General features: G+C 40.3%; 1 protein-coding gene across 1 annotated transcript; it reads right to left on the reverse strand.

The window, feature by feature from the left end:
- Positions 1-3,907: 3,907 nt before the first annotated feature.
- On the reverse strand, positions 3,908-5,662 carry LOC147637250 (CASP-like protein 4C1). The gene is made up of 3 exons (XM_086800870.1): positions 5,170-5,662; positions 4,944-5,079; positions 3,908-4,464 (listed from the first exon to the last, which is right to left on the reverse strand). The coding sequence occupies exons 1-3, from the start codon at positions 5,439-5,441 to the stop codon at positions 4,234-4,236; spliced, it is 639 nt and encodes a 212-aa protein (XP_086656996.1). The 5' UTR covers positions 5,442-5,662; the 3' UTR covers positions 3,908-4,233.
- Between the last annotated feature and the right edge of the window lie 11,737 nt (positions 5,663-17,399).

A 17,399-nucleotide genomic window follows, 5' to 3' on the forward strand; every position in this document is an offset into this window, starting at 1 on the left:
AGCAAGAGCTAAAGTATTAAGTAATGGGACATCGTTCTCTTAAGTGGGTGAGGAGGACTAATTAGTGGTGATGGGATTGCTTGATCCTCTTGCCCATGATGATATACATACCTCTCTAGAAGAGTGCCCATGATGATATACATACCTCTCTAGAAGAGTGACCATTGTTTCATGAATGGTTTTTTCTATTGAAAGTTTGGGTTTGCATCGACATTGTGTGAAGGAAGCCAGGTTCTGAATTTGATGATTAAGGGATGGCAAGTGTTATCCTAAAATATATGCATTTTGTATGGCTATTTTACTCAAAGGTTGTTCAAAGATTGATGGGTCGGAGAAGGTGAAAAAGGTGAGAGATTCTTGATGTAAAAAATGATATCACCTTAACACTATCAACAAGGTTATTGTGCCAATTGTGATGTCAAATAATTTCACAAACATATAACAACCTCTATGTCGTGCAACGGATACCAAACAAAGTTAAACATGAACGATTGGAGGGATACCAATTTTGAAAGATTTAGGGTCCTACGATGAAAAGAACGATTTCACATTTATAATGCATGAATTCTGCAAATTACTAACTACAATTGATGTAACTAAAGCCTAATAGCTACAAATAGAACTCTACACCCACAAAACTGTACAAGCCCCCCCCCCCCCCCCCCCCCAAATATGATGAACTCCATTGCCTACAAGGGGCGATGAAGTTATCATCGGCCATCCCACATGTCAAACCATAGGCGATGAAGTTTATTGTAGCTCAATGGAGTAGTGCTCCTAGTGAAAATGTTCAAAATGTTTGGATCAGTGCTCACAAAAAAACAACCTTTAATGTTTTTTTAACCGGTTGAAATTCAAATTTCATTTCATTCCGGTTAGTAGCAAAATTTTTAGTAATGAAAACCGGCTAGTTTTGAACCTTGGTTTGTCGTGAGCACTTGTTTGGATCCATTTTAATCGATGAATGAGGGGTAAGCTATTGACAAAAATTGCCTCATGAATGCTACGACAATCCTTACAACTACTTTTTGGATGATGTGGCTTCGTGCAAGATTCGAAGAGAGCTTAAGGGATAGGGGGGTTTTTTAACGGCTAATGTGCTTGACGTGTGAAAGCCTCTTACTTGTGTCCAAGATGGCCTTAATATAGAGATGGGAAAAACGATTTTCTTAATTAAAAAAATCGAATCGTATTTGCATGTGGTCGTTTTTTTAAATAAATGTAGCACAATTAAGGGTTTGTTCTCACGGCCAATTTACCACCTGGTGAACACAGGCTGCAGCCGGTCACCAGTCTGGTGGGCAACTCCATGACACCGACGGGCCCGGTTTCCACGCAGCGTAAAACCCGTTACCCAGTGACTCTAAGAAGATAAAAGACAAAAGACTATCGCATCCAAGTATCCTGTGGTTGTTAACTCGACACGTAGCAGTTGAAATCGAAGCCTCTCGTGGAGAGGCCACAGTAAACTCGCCAGGGCCAGGGGTGGTTATTAATAGTTATATCTAACCACAATACGAATTGTTCACAATCTTCCTTGTAAGGAAGACGGTTAGAGAGCATTAACTAACCTTGCGTGAATGGGTTCGTGGGCTTAGCTGGCTGACCACCATCTTATACGTGTGAACACCCTCTTAGTTATTGAAGGGTGTATAAGGTTTTTTTTCCTACCTTTCAAAACATCTAACCATTCTCTAAGATTTTAGTTTTGTACTACTTGCTTTTGGTATTTGGCCAAGCCTAGGCTAATACATATTAGTGTGATGATCTATCCTTTTGGTATTTGGCCAAGCCTAGGCTAATACATATTAGTGTGATGATCTATCCTAAGCCCATTGAAATATGATTTTGATGCGCTTTTGTGTGAGATCATGTTGCATGCCTGAATGATTACAGCAAGGAAACCTCATCCATTCAAAAATGATTTTGATGCGTTGTTTAGAGATCATGTTGCGTGCTTGAACGATGAAAGCAAGGAAACCTCGTTGAAGTACACATACACCAAATTTGAAATCAATGGTGGTTGCTCAATGCTTTTAGTGGCGATTAAAGCCTCTGACTAGCAAAATCTTTTTCCTACAAAAATTGTCATAAGAGTACATTCCCATGGCTTAGTAAACTAAGTCAAAAGCCTAGTTAACTAAGCCTTTGTAATAAGCCTTTTCTACTTCTCACATGCAATATAAGCCTTTTCTCACGAGCAATGAACTATAGGTTAGTTGTGCCTCACACTTTATAAGTGGCCACAAAGAGCAAAGTTAGGCAAGGAAGACTTGGCTAGGTAATACAAGTCATTAGAATCTAGAGGCTAGCATATACACACACAATGTGTTTGAATGTGTTGCCTAAATTATTTCTCTTCAAAGGATAACTATATTTGTCATAGCCATTTGAAACCTTTTGGTATTAACCTTTTGATATTTACCCTATGTGTTATAGCTATTTGGAATCTTATGTTATAGCTATTAACCTTTTGGTATTTACCCTATTTGGAACCATACGTTATAGCTATTAACCTTTTGGTGTTGCCCTATTTGGAACCTTATGGTATTAACCTTTTGATATTACCCTATTTGGAACTTTTTGGTATTACCCTTGAAAAGCCAACTTAGTCAGACCTCAAATTAGAAAGAACAAGAATAATTAAAGCTAGGATAAGGTCCTCAAATATGTTTACTACATGAGACCATAATGATTAGCTCCATACATAGTCTTGTTAAAAGACCAAGGGCAATGCATTTTACAATGCAAAATCTTCATTTCCAATTAAAGAAATTAGTCTTTAGAAAAGTTTGAAAGCTTATGGGTTTTTCTTTATGACTTGTAAATTTTACAATTTTGAGAACTTCAAGCTTAATTTTCAAGGACTTTCAAATTTCGAAACTATAATAAGCCCTAATTCGGTGATTTGATCCATGACACTTGCTATGGTCACTAGATTAGCATTGTTTATGTTTTGCAATTGATGACATAGATACAAAAAGTTTGTGGTTTTTTTGGAATCTCAAAAGTCATTTATTAAAAAGTTCTCTTAGGCATAGCTCACATGATCGCTGCAAAGCTAGAACTTCTTCAGCTAAAATTGCCATTTTTTAGTTGGTCGTACTTATAGCTAACTCTTGGACAAACTATGAATTGAGCATGCCTCCTTTGTCACACACCTAGCCATATCTAGGATTAGGATAGAAATGGTTAACAACTTAGTAAAAGGCATTCATGTTTGGATCTTTAGTATATTCTTGTGTACTCCAACATGATCCAATAAATGCACCACAATCTTTGGACAGGTATGAGAAAAGTTCCAACACTTGCATAGGTCCTTGTACAAATGTTGATGTCTTGGATTGTCATGCATTGAAGTTGCCTGGACAAGAGGCAATGTAGGGAGTTACTCCCTTTTCATGGTCCTTGTACTTAACTTGCTATCAAACACCACTTCATCAATATACCTTACCAAAGTATCTTTGGACCCATTGTCCTCAAAACAATCGTTGGATCCATTGTCCTCAATACAAACACTATTGGCATCATCACATCATTATCATTAGCATCAAGCACACATCTTCAAAAGGTATAGCTCCACCCACAATGGTGTGGATGTCTAACACCTTTTCAAGGAAGTCCTCTCACTTGCAAAAAAATGTACAAGACCATGTTGATCTTCTTTCTGATAACAAGTGAAAACATTGATATTATAAATTGGTTTATTGACGATGTAATGAATCATAAAGCCATCTTTTTCTTCATCATGCCATTATTGGCATTCCTGTTGATTGCTAATAATCGTGGGATTGCATGAGTAACATGTTCACGCATGCATCGGCTACGTATTTGATTCTTTGGTATGATGTTTAATATCTTGAAGGATGCATAGCATGTTCATGGTAAATTTCTAGGGAGACAAAAAAAGCACTTGAAATTTATAGGAGCAAGTTAATTAGTTTGGAAAAGAAACCAAGAAGTCCTGAAGTAGTAAGCACACATAACAGGTCATCTGACTTGAAACAAAGCACCTCAAACGCTCCACTAAGGTGGCGTCTAAAACAAGGTTGACAAACTCCATAACAAAGGGAGCTTAGTACAAAGCTAATGGGGGGTGATACACTGATATGCCTAAAACACTTCATTAAGATATATAATGCGTTGAAATAGGAGCTTTGCCCCTCTGGATACTCTTAAGTTAATGAGGCAAATTCTCCTACCTCGAGAGAACCCTTTTTTGATGGTAAAATCTCATGGACCAGTTATGAGCCATCTCGCCAGTCTGAAGCCAGAGAGGAGAGAAGAGAGTGCAATGAACAGGAAGGCACCAAAGGCAAGCCCAATGGAGATCTCAGCTCTGGTACAGAAAGACTTGGCCTCCTGGCATCCATACATGCCATGGATGACAATGTGCCCCTCTCTTACATTGTGTGCGACTGCAGTGCTCGCCGAGCTTGCCGAGAAGATCAAATACGCAAATCCCTGCAGCATGCCATCATCCACCATGAGTCATCATCATGTTGACAGGATAAATCAATGCCATGCCATCCCCCACCATGTGTCATCATCATGCTGAAAGGTTAAATCCATGCCATGCCATGCACCCACCATGCGTTATCATCATGCTGAAAGGATAAATCAATGCCATGCCATGCACCCACCATGCGTCATCATCATGTTGAAAGAATAAATCAAAGCCATGCTATCACCCACCATGAGTCATTATCACATTGAAAGATAAATCAATGCCATGCCATCATCCACCCACCATGAGTTAAATGGCATGCCATCATCCCTCGTGCACTATGAGTCATCATGTTCAAAGGACAAATAGATGGTATGCCAATGCCATCATCCACCATGCAAGCCATGACTCCTCATGTTGAGATTATACTGATTATAGCCTTTTCTCACTAATTTCTTTACTTTGAAGAAGATTCTAGGCCTGTGAAAACTTTAACCTGGTCATGGCCGAAGTCAAACCAGTGGGCCAACGAGTCAGGCATAAGCATTCTACCCTTGCAAAGATACCACATGCCCAGCCCAATTTCAGCGAAGGAATATATGCAGACAATGGTGCTGGCCGCAAAAACATACCTGCACGCACACACACAGACAGAGACCTGCAAAAGTTAGATGGAGAGCGATGCCAAGAAGGATAGTACAGTGGTCGGCATGAATGCATACCGGTAGGCATCGAAATTGAACCATTTTACACTGTGCTGTGGCAAGGAGCTCGTGTTGGTGGCCATAAGGACAAGTGATGCGAGCGAGAAGGCGAAGGTCACGAGCCGGAGCAGCAAGAGCAGAGCGTCTGCCTTATGATGAAGCCTGCTCTTGGTGGGAGAAGAAGGACCTGCACCGCCTTGGGAGCCGTAGTAATGCACCACTTTGCCATTGTGGCCGTGCTCAGGGGTCTGCGGGTTGAGGCCCCTGTCAGAGAACTCGGGAGAGTCCATCAGAATGCGTGTATATATATATATATATATAGCTAGAAGCGAGCAGAGCAGGCTGCGGGGAGGAGCCCAGCTTAAAAAGCTATGCGCTCTCAGGCAGGGCAGTGCTGTGCAGGCCGTGGCCGTGAAGAAGCACGAGAAAGAGAGTGCCGCGGATGAGGCCTCGCGTGTGCGCGTGCGAATGTAGGTGTTGCAGAGCTAGATTAGCCGGCACGGGATGGTTGAGGAGTGCACACCGTCCGCCTTTACTGCAGGCTAGCCGTGTGGCACCACCGGAGCCCCTCTCTTATGCTGTTCGGTCAACCTTCCTTTTCGATGGCTATATACTACCCTTTAGTACATAGCTACACAATCACGCTCACGCATCAAGTCCACATCATAACATTTCTTTCTCTAGGCTAAGCCCTTTAGGGCCCTTTCCCACGAGCTAGGGTGGTTCAAAATTATCCAAATACTGTTTACAATGATGAATATGATGACCATGCTGGTGCTCGTAGGCCTTTCTCTACTTAGGTTTACAATGCCATTTATGATGCCAGATGCTAGATCCTAGTTATGTTTACAACTAGTTTAGGATATGAGGATGACTGTGGAAAGGAAAAGTTCTCTTTTAGAAAGCCAAGCTGTCTAAAAGAAAGTTGGCCTCATGTGAGACTCCTGCTTCTTCCTTTGCTTCATCTTCACTTGAATCTACTTCCTCTGCAAGTAAGGCTTTTTGAGCCTTTTTCTTGAAAAAACAATGCTTCTCTTCATGGTTAGCTTTCCCGTAGAAGTTACAAGACTTCTTAGGAAGCTCCTTTTTCTAAAAAGATCCTTTGAAAGATGTCTTTGATCCATGTTTCTTCTAGCCTCCTTGGTTAAAATAAGCACCCTCATTGTAAGTGTGCCCTTGCCTTTGCTTGATCTTCTTCTCTTCTTCAAGTAGAGAAGTAGAGAAGCCTCTACATCCAAGAGAAGGGAGGTTGGTGAGTGTGGTAACAATGTTACCATACTCATCTTGTGGTAGACTCTTTAAGAGTACTACAGTAACTTCATCTTCAATGTGTTTGTTGATTCCTGTAAGTTGAGTTATAATTCTCTTCATATAATTTAGATGAGTGGAAAGAGAATCCCCCACATTCATTTTTAATTCAAAGAACTTTATAAGAAGAGAGATTTTGGAGTTCTTGGCTTGTGCTCCAAAAAGTATATCAAGTGTCTCCCAAGCTTCATTTGAGGTTTCTTTCCCTTCGATATGGTGGATGAGATTATCACTTAATCCTAGGGCTATAATGGCAACTGTTTTTTCATCTTTAGTTAGCCATGTAGCCTCTGCATCCCCCCTTGTGCTCGGTTTTTTATCTTTACCATTTGCAACATTCCACAAACCTTTCTTCATCTGTGAGGTCCCCGCCCGCTCTCCGGGGCTCCTGCCGGGCAGCGGCGACGGAAGCGGCGTCGGCCTCCCGCACAGGGCGGGGTCCACACACTCAGGGCCTCGCCCGCGGATGTCCGGGATGAGAGGCTAGCCCAGGCGGCCCCTCCGAGACCGGGCCCGGAAGACTCCCCTCACCTGGAAGGCACGAGCGATTCTGCCAATTGGGAAAAATCTTGTAACGGGGACATTACTCTAACGAGTCAAGTCTTAACTAGATAAACTGATCTGGCCAAACCTGAAGTCACATGGTCATATCAAGAAGAGACTTGCACTTGGTCCATGGAATCACCACTTTTTTCCTCATTTACGAGGCACAGTCGATGATCCCCTCCTACAGAACAAGGTTTTCTCAGGATTTAAAACTAATTAATGTAACTAATCGTATCTAGATGTTTCTCAGGAATCCTCCGATCCAGCCTAACCCCATCCGGCCCATGGGCCCATGGGTTAGCCATCCACCCCCGACCACTGAGTTAGTGGGATTCCTTTATAAAGATTTGGTTGGGTTTTTGCCCGGGTACCGAGGAAAAGAGTTCCCAGGCTCCCTAGTTGGCGATTCATGCAAAAATCAAGGTAGGTATATCACGTACACACCCAATATGAAATTGCCATTTATAACAGATTCGACTGGCTTTAAAAACAATCCTTCAATAGAAATCATAATATTTCTGATCATCATTTTTCAAAATTCTGAGTCCATTGTATTACAAGAATGTATCCTCTGAACTCTCCGTTGAAGACCAGCTGGCCAACCAACGAGATCCAGTATCAAAATTTGGTTCCCAAAAATCTTTTCTTTTTGTCCATTTGAAATCTTCCTCGACGTACGCATGGGTGTCCTAGCAAACGCGAGCCCGTACATCGCCTGCTCAAAACCCTCTAGGATCCTCCTTAGGTGTCCTAGCACTTCACTCACGGACCGCTTCATCGGTCCTTGCCCATCGTACCGGAAGCGCACCATTTTAACAGTACCGAGGCTAGTCAAGACCTCGGCAGGCTTTACCGCGAGAGCAACGTCCCTTGACGACTCCTCGTCAGCTATTCCAACGAACCTCCTCTTAGAAAAACATAAGCCAAATGCTTCCTCCAGCATTCTGGTGTAAAATAGTCCTTTGAATGAAAAAACAGAGGTTCCAATGCAAGTAAAATTCCAGTTTGAGATCGGTTCCGACAACCCTTTTTCCATAATTCCCAGTTTCATAATGAGGATCCTTTGAATGAAAAAACAGAGGTTCCAATGCAAGTAAAATTCCAGTTTGAGATCGGTTCCGACAACCCTTTTTCCATAATTTCCAGTTTCATAATGAGGATCCTTGATCTCTCATGAGGGTAATCTACCCATCATTTTGTCCATTTGTCCAACTAGATTCTTAGTGAGTTTGGTCAAGGAAAAACTAGATTAGTTTCAGTAGTCTATTCTTTGGATTTAGTAATTGGAATTGGTCACGAAGTTTTTGTTTGATTCAAATCGAGAGAAGGATAATTAGGTTTACTATCCGTCCCTCACGTAGTCTAACCAAATTCATTCGGTTTAGTTTTACAAGGATTCCCTTCAACTAAACATCTAGATTTTGGGTAAATATGAATTTAGTGATTTTACTAATTAAAATATCCAAAGATATTCTTTATGCCACATAATTTCTCAGCCTTAATTCATTATGTAGAATTATGGTGGAAATTCATCTTTTGATACTAAAATTTAATTCAAATCCATCTTTTCTTAAATATCATAAAAATTCTTCTTTTAACTAAAATATCAATACCTATTTTTTGAATAAACTTGAAATCCTTCTTTTTCTCATTTCAATGATGAGTGCAATCCAATTATCATGGGAATTCCTCTTTTACCATAAATTAAATCTACTTAAAATTCTTCTTAAAAATTACATAAAAATATCCATTAATTCCATTAAGCTAAAAATTCCACTTTTCTCATTTAAACATTTGAATTCCAATATGGTGGGAATTCCTCTTTCATCATTTAATCTTATCTATACAAAAAGATAAATTTAACTAAATTTTCTCTTAAAATTTAAATAAATATCTTCTTTAATTTCTTTACACTAGGAATTACACTTTCCTCATTTAAATATTTGGATTCCAATATAGTGGGAATTCCTCTTATCATTTAAAATTTATCTATGCAAAAAGATAAATTTAACTAAAATCCTTCTTTAATTTTTAAATAAAATATGCATTATTTTAGCATCACAATTTTTCTCTTACTTCATTGGAGTACATGGATTTCCATTGTCATGGGGATTACTCTTTTAACATATATTTTTTAGTTTAAAACTCATCCACACATGTGAAATAGGCACCTCCTTGAAGGGCCCCCTTCTCCTTACCAATGTGTCAAAAATGAATGATTACTTCAAAATATCTTATTTTTTTATTAATACTTCATAGTTTTTAACTAATAAATCTAGTACTTAGTCAACTCTTCATCTTATGTGGGCATTTACTCATTTTTGGGTATTTTCTTTTATTCTTTGGATTTATCTTGTCCCAACACTTGGATTAATCTTATTGGTCCATAGGAACCTTAATCCAAAATTTTTAAAAAATCTTGACCCTTAGGATAAGGTCTTCTAAATCATTTTTAATTAATTCCAATTGCACCTTGGAAAATATATTTTGATTTTCTATTTCACGAAAACATTTTTTTGATATCTGTAGAATTTATTTATCCAAAAATATCCCAATATTGATTTACCACTCTCTAGAAATTTTTATCTCACTAGGTAAAACAAGAAAAAATAATATTTTCTTGTATTCAGAAATATAGAATGATTACAAGGGATTGAAGTAGAGGCTTAATCAATATTCAGCCCGAGGAGGAATCTTACATCCTCTTCCACTTGAAAAATGCGAGATGTCCTCATCTCGCAAAGTGGGGGTAATCCTTTGCCAACTCTTCTTCTTTATCCTAGGTGGCGTCTTCTAGAGGGAAGAACTTCCACTTTACTAAGAATTCTTTGAGGACTCTGCTCCTGAGAATCTTCTCCCGAATGTCAAGGATTTCCTCAGGTTGAAGTACCATCTGGCCTTGAGTTGGAGAGATCAATTGCTCATCATCAAGCACGTGACTCAGGCTAGGTACATATTTCTTAAGCAAACTGACATGGAATACATCATGTACCTTGAGATGGGGAGGCAGAAGAAGTTTGTAGGCTAGATCGCCCACTTTCTTTAAGACAGCATACGGCCCACAGTATCTGGGAGAGAGCTTCTTGTACTTCCCTAAGTATAAGGAACTTCTTTTTGGTCGTACTCGAATGAAGACCATATCTGATTCTTTGAACTCTCTCTTAGATCTCTTTTTATCTGCATACTGCTTTTGCCTGTCTTGGGCTGCCTTTATATCTTTATGGATTGATTACATCTACTGGTCCATGTCGTCAAGCATTTGTCTGGACATTTCGACTCTGATCAATGAATCAGACCAAGTCAATGGTGTAAGGCAATCTTGTCCATACAAAGCTTTGAAAGGACTCATCCCAATGCTCCGATGATAAGAAGCATTGTAAGCGAATTCAACCAAATGCAGATGACTTAACCACTTCTTGGGTTCCCTACCGCCGCAGCATGACCGAAGGATATCTTCTATTACCTGATTCACCCTTTCCGTCTGGCCCCATCAGTTTTAGGGTGATAGGTTGTGCTAAGATCCAAGAAAGTTCCTACTACTTCAAAGAACGCAGTCCATAATTTCAATGTGAATTTGGGATCTCGGTCACTTACTATTCTCATGGGTAAACCATGCAATCTGAAGATCTCCTTGAGGAAAACTCTGGCAACATCCACTGCAGAGTATGTTTCTTTCACTGGAATCAGATGGGCAACTTTGGTTAGCCTGTCAATTACCACAAAAATGGAGTTGTAACCTGATTGCACTGAAGGTAATCCAGTGACAAAGTCCATACTGATGCATTCCCACTTCATCTGTAACCTGATTGCACTGAAGGTAATCCAGTGACAAAGTCCATACTGATGCATTCCCACTTCATCTGGGGAATGTCTAGAGGTTGCAGTTTCCCTGGCATCTTGACGCTCTCTGCCTTGACTCTTTGGCACATTAAGCATTTTCGCACATGATCAAGTACATCATTTTTGAAACCTGGCCAGAAGAAGCTTAAAACTTCACAGACATATAGGTTTTAATAAACCCTGGATGTCTAGCTACTATCAGGCTATCATGGGCTTCTCTCAGAATTCTTCCCTTTATTCCCTCATCATTGGGGATACATAGCCGATTATTATAATACATGCATCCTTCATCCAGTTTGTACCCAAGAACTCCACTTGTTTCCTGAGGAGTCTTGCTTTCCTGCATCACAAGGGTAGCAATAGGGGCAAAGAATTTGTCCTACATGATTTTCTCCTTTGCTTCATTGATCAATGGATTTGACACCACTATAATTGCAAGCAAGGAGGCTTTCTTGTTGAGTGCATCTGCAACCACATTTTCTTTCCCCCTGATCGATACTTTATTTCAAAATCAAATTCCTACAGGGTCTGCATCCATCTCCTTTGATGCATGTTGATACCCCTTTGGGTGAAGATCCACTTCAAACTTTGATGATCTATCAATCAAGGTGAACCTTTGTCCCAAAAGATAATGTCTCCACAACTTTAGAGCATACACTACTGAGAGTAATTCCAAGTCATGGACAGCATAATTCCTCTCATGTGTTCTGAGTTTTTTGGATTCATAGGCCACTGCATGACCTTCCTGCATTAGAGCACCGCCTAAGGCAAATCCACTGGCATCAGTAACTACCTCAAAGGAATTGGTAAAATCTGGCAATTTAAGAACATGGTTGGTTACTAAGGCTGTCTTTAGCTTGTCAAAGGCACTCTGACACATTGCAGTTTACTGAAAAAGTGTACTTTTCTTGAGAAGGTTAGTCAAAGGGGATGCTATATGAGCATACCTAGGTATAAAGATCCTATACCATCCGGTTAATCCTAGGAATCCTTTGACTTCCTTTACTGACTTGGGTTCTGGTCATTCAGCTACTGCTTGGATCTTTGCGAGGTCAGGAGAAATCCCATCCTTTGACACTATGAATCCCAAGTATTCAACCTGGTCAACAGAGAAGGAACACTTGCTCTTCTTTTTTGCAAAGAGTTGGTGTTTCCTTAGGATTTCCAGGATTTTGCACACATGATCTTCATGGTCTGCAGCATTCTTTGAGTATACTAAGATATCGTCAAAGAAGACAAGAACAAAATCATCCAAGTATTCTATGAGAATATCCTGCATAAGAAGATTGAATGTCGCTGGGGCATTAGTCAATCCAAACGGCATGATTGTGAACTCATAATGTCCATAGCGAGTATTGAATGCTGTCTTTGGGATGTCTTGCTCCTTGATTCTGATCTGGTAGTAGTAACCGGATTTGAGATCTATCTTTGTGAACATTTGGGTCCCACTTAACCGATCCAGAAGTTCATCAATCCTAGGAATAGGATACTTATTCTTAATTGTTAATTGATTCAATCCTCTGTAGTCAATACAGAGTCTTAACGTTCCATCTTTCTTCTTTTGAAAGAGAACGGGCGCACCCCAAGGTGAGACACTGGGCCTGACGAATCCTTGCTCTAATAGTTGTCTTAAATGTTCCTTAAGTTCTATGGCTTTAGGGAATGGCATTTTGTATGCCAGTCCCTGAAGCCATAGTTGTCTTAACTGTTCCTTAAGTTGTATGGCTTCAGGGACTGGCATTTTGTATGCACGCTAGGCTACTGGTTGAGCTCAGGGGTTAATTCGATCTTATGATCTACTTCACGAGATGGAGGCATCTCAGTCAGCTCTTCAGGAAACACATCTACATACTCACTTAACCACTCTGGTTCTTTAGCCTTGCATTTTATGTCTACTGGATTCATTTTAATGACATACACAGCTTGCTTCATTCTGAGCCATTTTAATAATTTGGAAGCCTTGACTAATTGTAGCACTGGGGATCTGGAAATTCCAATTCCTTGAACTTTATTCTCGAGAAGGTCGAGGAAAGAGATGGTTCCTTTGTGACAATGAATGTCAGCCTGATTCTTTTGGAGCCAATCCATTCCAAGGATTCCATCATATATTCCCAGGGGTAGGACTCTGAAAAATGGCACTCTGTCACGTTCCCATCCAGGCTAAACTGAATAAGGTCAGTCTCAAGGTGAGTGAAAAGAATCTTCCCACTGGCTAATTCCACTTGCATAGGTTTCCCTGATTTTTGATTTAGGACTAATTTACACAGACATCTTGGGGAAATAAAAGAATGAGTACTACTTGAATCAATCAAAAGCTTGAATTTCTTAACCTAGTACTCTGTTGGAGTTTAGAGGACTGAGAATTGACGGTTATTCCCCTGATGCTCTATTGCTACATAGATTTGTCCTTTCTCTTCCTCCACCTCCTCAGCTAAGGTGACTGCTCTGGCTGCTGCAGTCTGAGGTGGAACTCTCTCTCTTTGGTTATTCCAATTCCGGGAGGGAGTTCAGAGAGACTGCTTTCAATGGAGGCTGCAGGCTGCGCTGGCACTCTTCTTGGGTTACCCTGATTCTGGCGCAGGGGACCCTGATTGGTCTGATATGAAGGAGTCTGTCTCGGAACTCTGGGACCCTGGCTTCCTTGATCCACTTCTTGGGTTACCCTGATTCTGGCGCAGGGGACCCTGATTGGTCTGATATGAAGGAGTCTGTCTTGGAACTCTGGGACCCTGGCTTCCTTGATCCACTGAAGGAGATGGGCAATCCTTAAGTTGGTGCCCAAATCCCTGACATCCGAAGCATTTGTTCTCACTTCGAAGCTCTTCCCTTTGCATTCTGGAGAGAGCCAGAGTTCCTAATAATGTACTTCGGGGGAAAGGTCTTCCTTCATTTCTGAAGCTTCCTGTCTCCACATTCTGGGTAGGACCTTGGTTTCTCTTTGGAGGCAGAAAGTTGGAAGAACTTCCCGGTGTCTGAAATCTTTGAAAGGATGAGGGAGCTGGCTTCGGCGGGACTTTTACGACGATGAAGGCTTTGGCAAAGTCCTTCGCCATTCTAACAGCTTCAGCCATGGACACTGGCTTGGCATTTTTGACCAGTGTGTCCAAGGGTTCGTTCATTCCCCGAATGAATCTGGCCATAAGTTGCTCTTCATCTAGAGGTGGTGAATATTTGAGTAGAAGAGCGAAGGCTTGATGATATTCCTCGATGGTTTTGCTCCCCTGCTTCAGCTCTAAGAATTCGTTCATTTTGGTTTCCAAAAATCCACGGGGACAAAATCTCTTCCTTAAATAGGTTCTAAGGTCATTCCAGGACTGAGTATTTCTGTCCAGACGGTTGGTGTCACAATGGTTCCTCCATGCCACCTTGGTTGTTCCCACTTCAGCCTGGCAAGAGCCATTTTGCTTCGCTCATTGTAGCCGGTGACGTCAAAATATTCTTCCATGGCTTCCACCCATTTCTCCATAACCTCGCCCAGGTTCTCCCCTTCTCCTTTGAAGGGTCCTGGTGGATGAGTTCTATAAAGCCAAAGCGGGCGAGGGACCTCACAACAGCTAGTATCAGAGCTTTGTTGAAAGCTAATAAGGATAAATGAATTCTTATCAGAAATTGATTAACAAAAACTCAAAAAAGGCATTTTTCATAATCTATTTTCATTCCGTAAGCTTCTTTAATGAAGAATTTTTAATCAAAGAAATTATTTTTATAGATGGAAGTTCCGTACTTATCTGGTATTCCCGACCTCACCCAGTCCGCAAGACATGACTGCGTTCGCCTTTGAGTATCTCATCTCTTCCACTGCAACTCGAACAAGCCGAGTCAGACTCGCATGCCATTTTGAGGATTTATATTTTCCTGACCTAGCGGAGAGACGACATCATAAGTGGTTGTAGGGCAGTATGTCCATGCCTCTTGCGACCGGCGTGCAACGCTGAGGCAAAATCTCTCATTGGCCATGATTCTGATAAAGTTGAAAGTGGTACATGGTGTCATTCTATATCATTCAACGCCTCAAAATTTCAGACTCTCATGCCAAATCTACAGACTCCTTAGTCGCTTTATTCCTAAGGAGAAGATAGTAGCTCCCTTGGCAGTAAGTGAACATTTGTATCAGGGCATGGCTATGGCCCCAGTATCGCCGTCTTATTATGTGTCTCCCAAGGAGATTTTGATTTCTGGAGCCGAGCTGCTCTATGTACATATATTGAAACTTTTATATAAATAAAGAAATGTTTTCTGGAGAAAAATTCCCTGCTGTATAAGTGATTGTTTATGGACGATCTGATAAAGAAAAATCTGTTATCGGACATATGTCATAGATCTCCAAATAAGATCATTTGTCTTGTTTAACAAATTGTTTTCCGAATCTCTTAAGTCTTAGGATCTCATGGATGATATCAAAAATAGAAATTTAATAATATATCATTTTTGGCAGAATCATGAGACGAGGAAACCGTGGCCGTCAGCCAGACCCTCTCTTTGAAGATGATGAGCTTGACCCTGACGTTCGCAAGGCTACCGACGGAAGCGACGTCGGCCTCCCACGCGGGGCAGGGTCCACACACTCACGGCCTCGCTCGTCGCAGATGTCTGGGACGAGAGGCTAGCTCGGGCGGCACCCAGGCCCGGAAGACTCCCCTCGCCCGGAAGGCACGGGCAATTCTGCCAATTAGGAAAAATCTTCTAATGGGGAAATTACTCTAACGAGTCAAGTCTTAACTAGATAAACTGATCTAGCCAAACCTGAAGTCACATGGTCAGATCAAGAAGAGACTTGCACTTGGTCCATGGAATCACCGCTTTTTTCCTCATCCCCTCCCACAGAACAAGGTCTTCTGAGGATTTAAAACTAATTAACATAACTAATCGTATCTAGATGTTTCTCAGGAATCCTTCGATCCAACCTACCGGACCACTGAGTTCGTGGGATTCCTTTCTAAAGATTTGATTGGGTTTTTTCCCAGGTACCAAGAGGAAAAGAGTTCCCATGCCCCCTAGCCAGCGATTCATGCAAAAATCAAGGTAGGCATACCACGTACACACCCAATATGAAATTGCCATTTATAACAGATTCTTTAAAAACAATCCTTCAATAGAAATCATAATATTTCTGATATCATTTTCCAAAATTTCAAGTCCATTGTATTACAAAAATGTATCCTTTGAACTCTCCGTTGAAGACTAGCTGGCCAACCAACGAGATCCAATATCAAAATTTGGCTCCCAAAAATCTTTCCTTTTTGTCCATCCAAAATCTTCCTCGACGTACGCATGGGTGTCCTAGCAACCGCGAGCCCATGCATCGCCTGGTCAAAACCCTCTAGGATCCTTCTTAGGTGTCCTCGCACTTCACTCAGGGACTGCTTCGTTGGTCCTCGCCCATCGTACCGGAAGTGCACCATTTTAACTGTAGCGAGGCTGGTCATCAAGACCTCAGCAGGCTTTGCCCGCGAGCAATGTCCCTTGATGACTCCCCGCCCAGCTGTTCCAACAAACCTCCTCTTAGAAAAACATAAGCCAAATGCTTCCTCCAGCATTCTGGCGTAAAACAGTCCTTTGAATGAAAAAATAGAGGTTCCAATGCAAGTAAAATTCCAGTTTGAGATTGGTTCCGACAACCCTTTTTCCATAATTCCCAGTTTCATAATGAGGATCCTTGATCTCTCATGAGGGTAATCTACCCATCATTTTGTCCATTTTTCCAACTAGATTCTTGGTGAATTTGGTCAAGGAAAAACTAGATTAGTTTCGGTAGACTATTCTTTGGATTTAGTAACTGGAATTGGTCACGAAGTTTTTGTTTGATTCAGATCGAGAGGACAATTAGGTTTACTGTCCGTCCCTCACGTAGTCTAACCAAATTCATTCGGTTTAGTTCTATAAGGATTCCCTTTAACTAAACATCTAGATTTTGGGTAAATATCAATTTAGTGATCTTTATGCCACATAATTTCTAAGTCTTAATTCATTAGGTAGAATTATGGTGGAAATTCATCTTTTGATACTAAAATTTAATTCAAATGCATCTTTTCTTAAATATCATAAAAATTCTTCTTTTAACTAAAATATCAATACCTATTTTTTTGAATAAACTTGAAATCCTTCTTTTTCTCATTTCAATGAGTGCAATCCAATTATCATGGGAATTCCTCTTTTACCATAAATTAAATCTACTTAAAATTCTTCTTAAAAATTACATAAAAATATCCATTAATTCCATTAAGCTAAAAATTCCACTTTTCTCATTTAAACATTTGAATTCCAATATGGTGGGAATTCCTGTTTCATCATTTAATCTTATCTATACAAAAAGATAAATTTAACTAAATTTTCTCTTAAAATTTAAATAAAAATCTTCATTAATTCCTTTACACTAGGAATTACACTTTCCTCATTTAAATATTTGGATTCCAATATAGTGGGAATTCCTCTTTTATCATTTAAAATTTATCTATGCAAAAAGATAAATTTAACTAAAATCCTTCTTTAATTTTTAAATAAAATATGCATTATTTTAGCATCATAATTTTTCTCTTACTTCATTGGAGTACATG

This window comes from Cibotium barometz, chromosome 7 (assembly GCF_041138505.1).
Source record: "Cibotium barometz isolate CiBa-2024 chromosome 7, ASM4113850v1, whole genome shotgun sequence".
Lineage (NCBI taxonomy): Eukaryota > Viridiplantae > Streptophyta > Polypodiopsida > Cyatheales > Cibotiaceae > Cibotium > Cibotium barometz.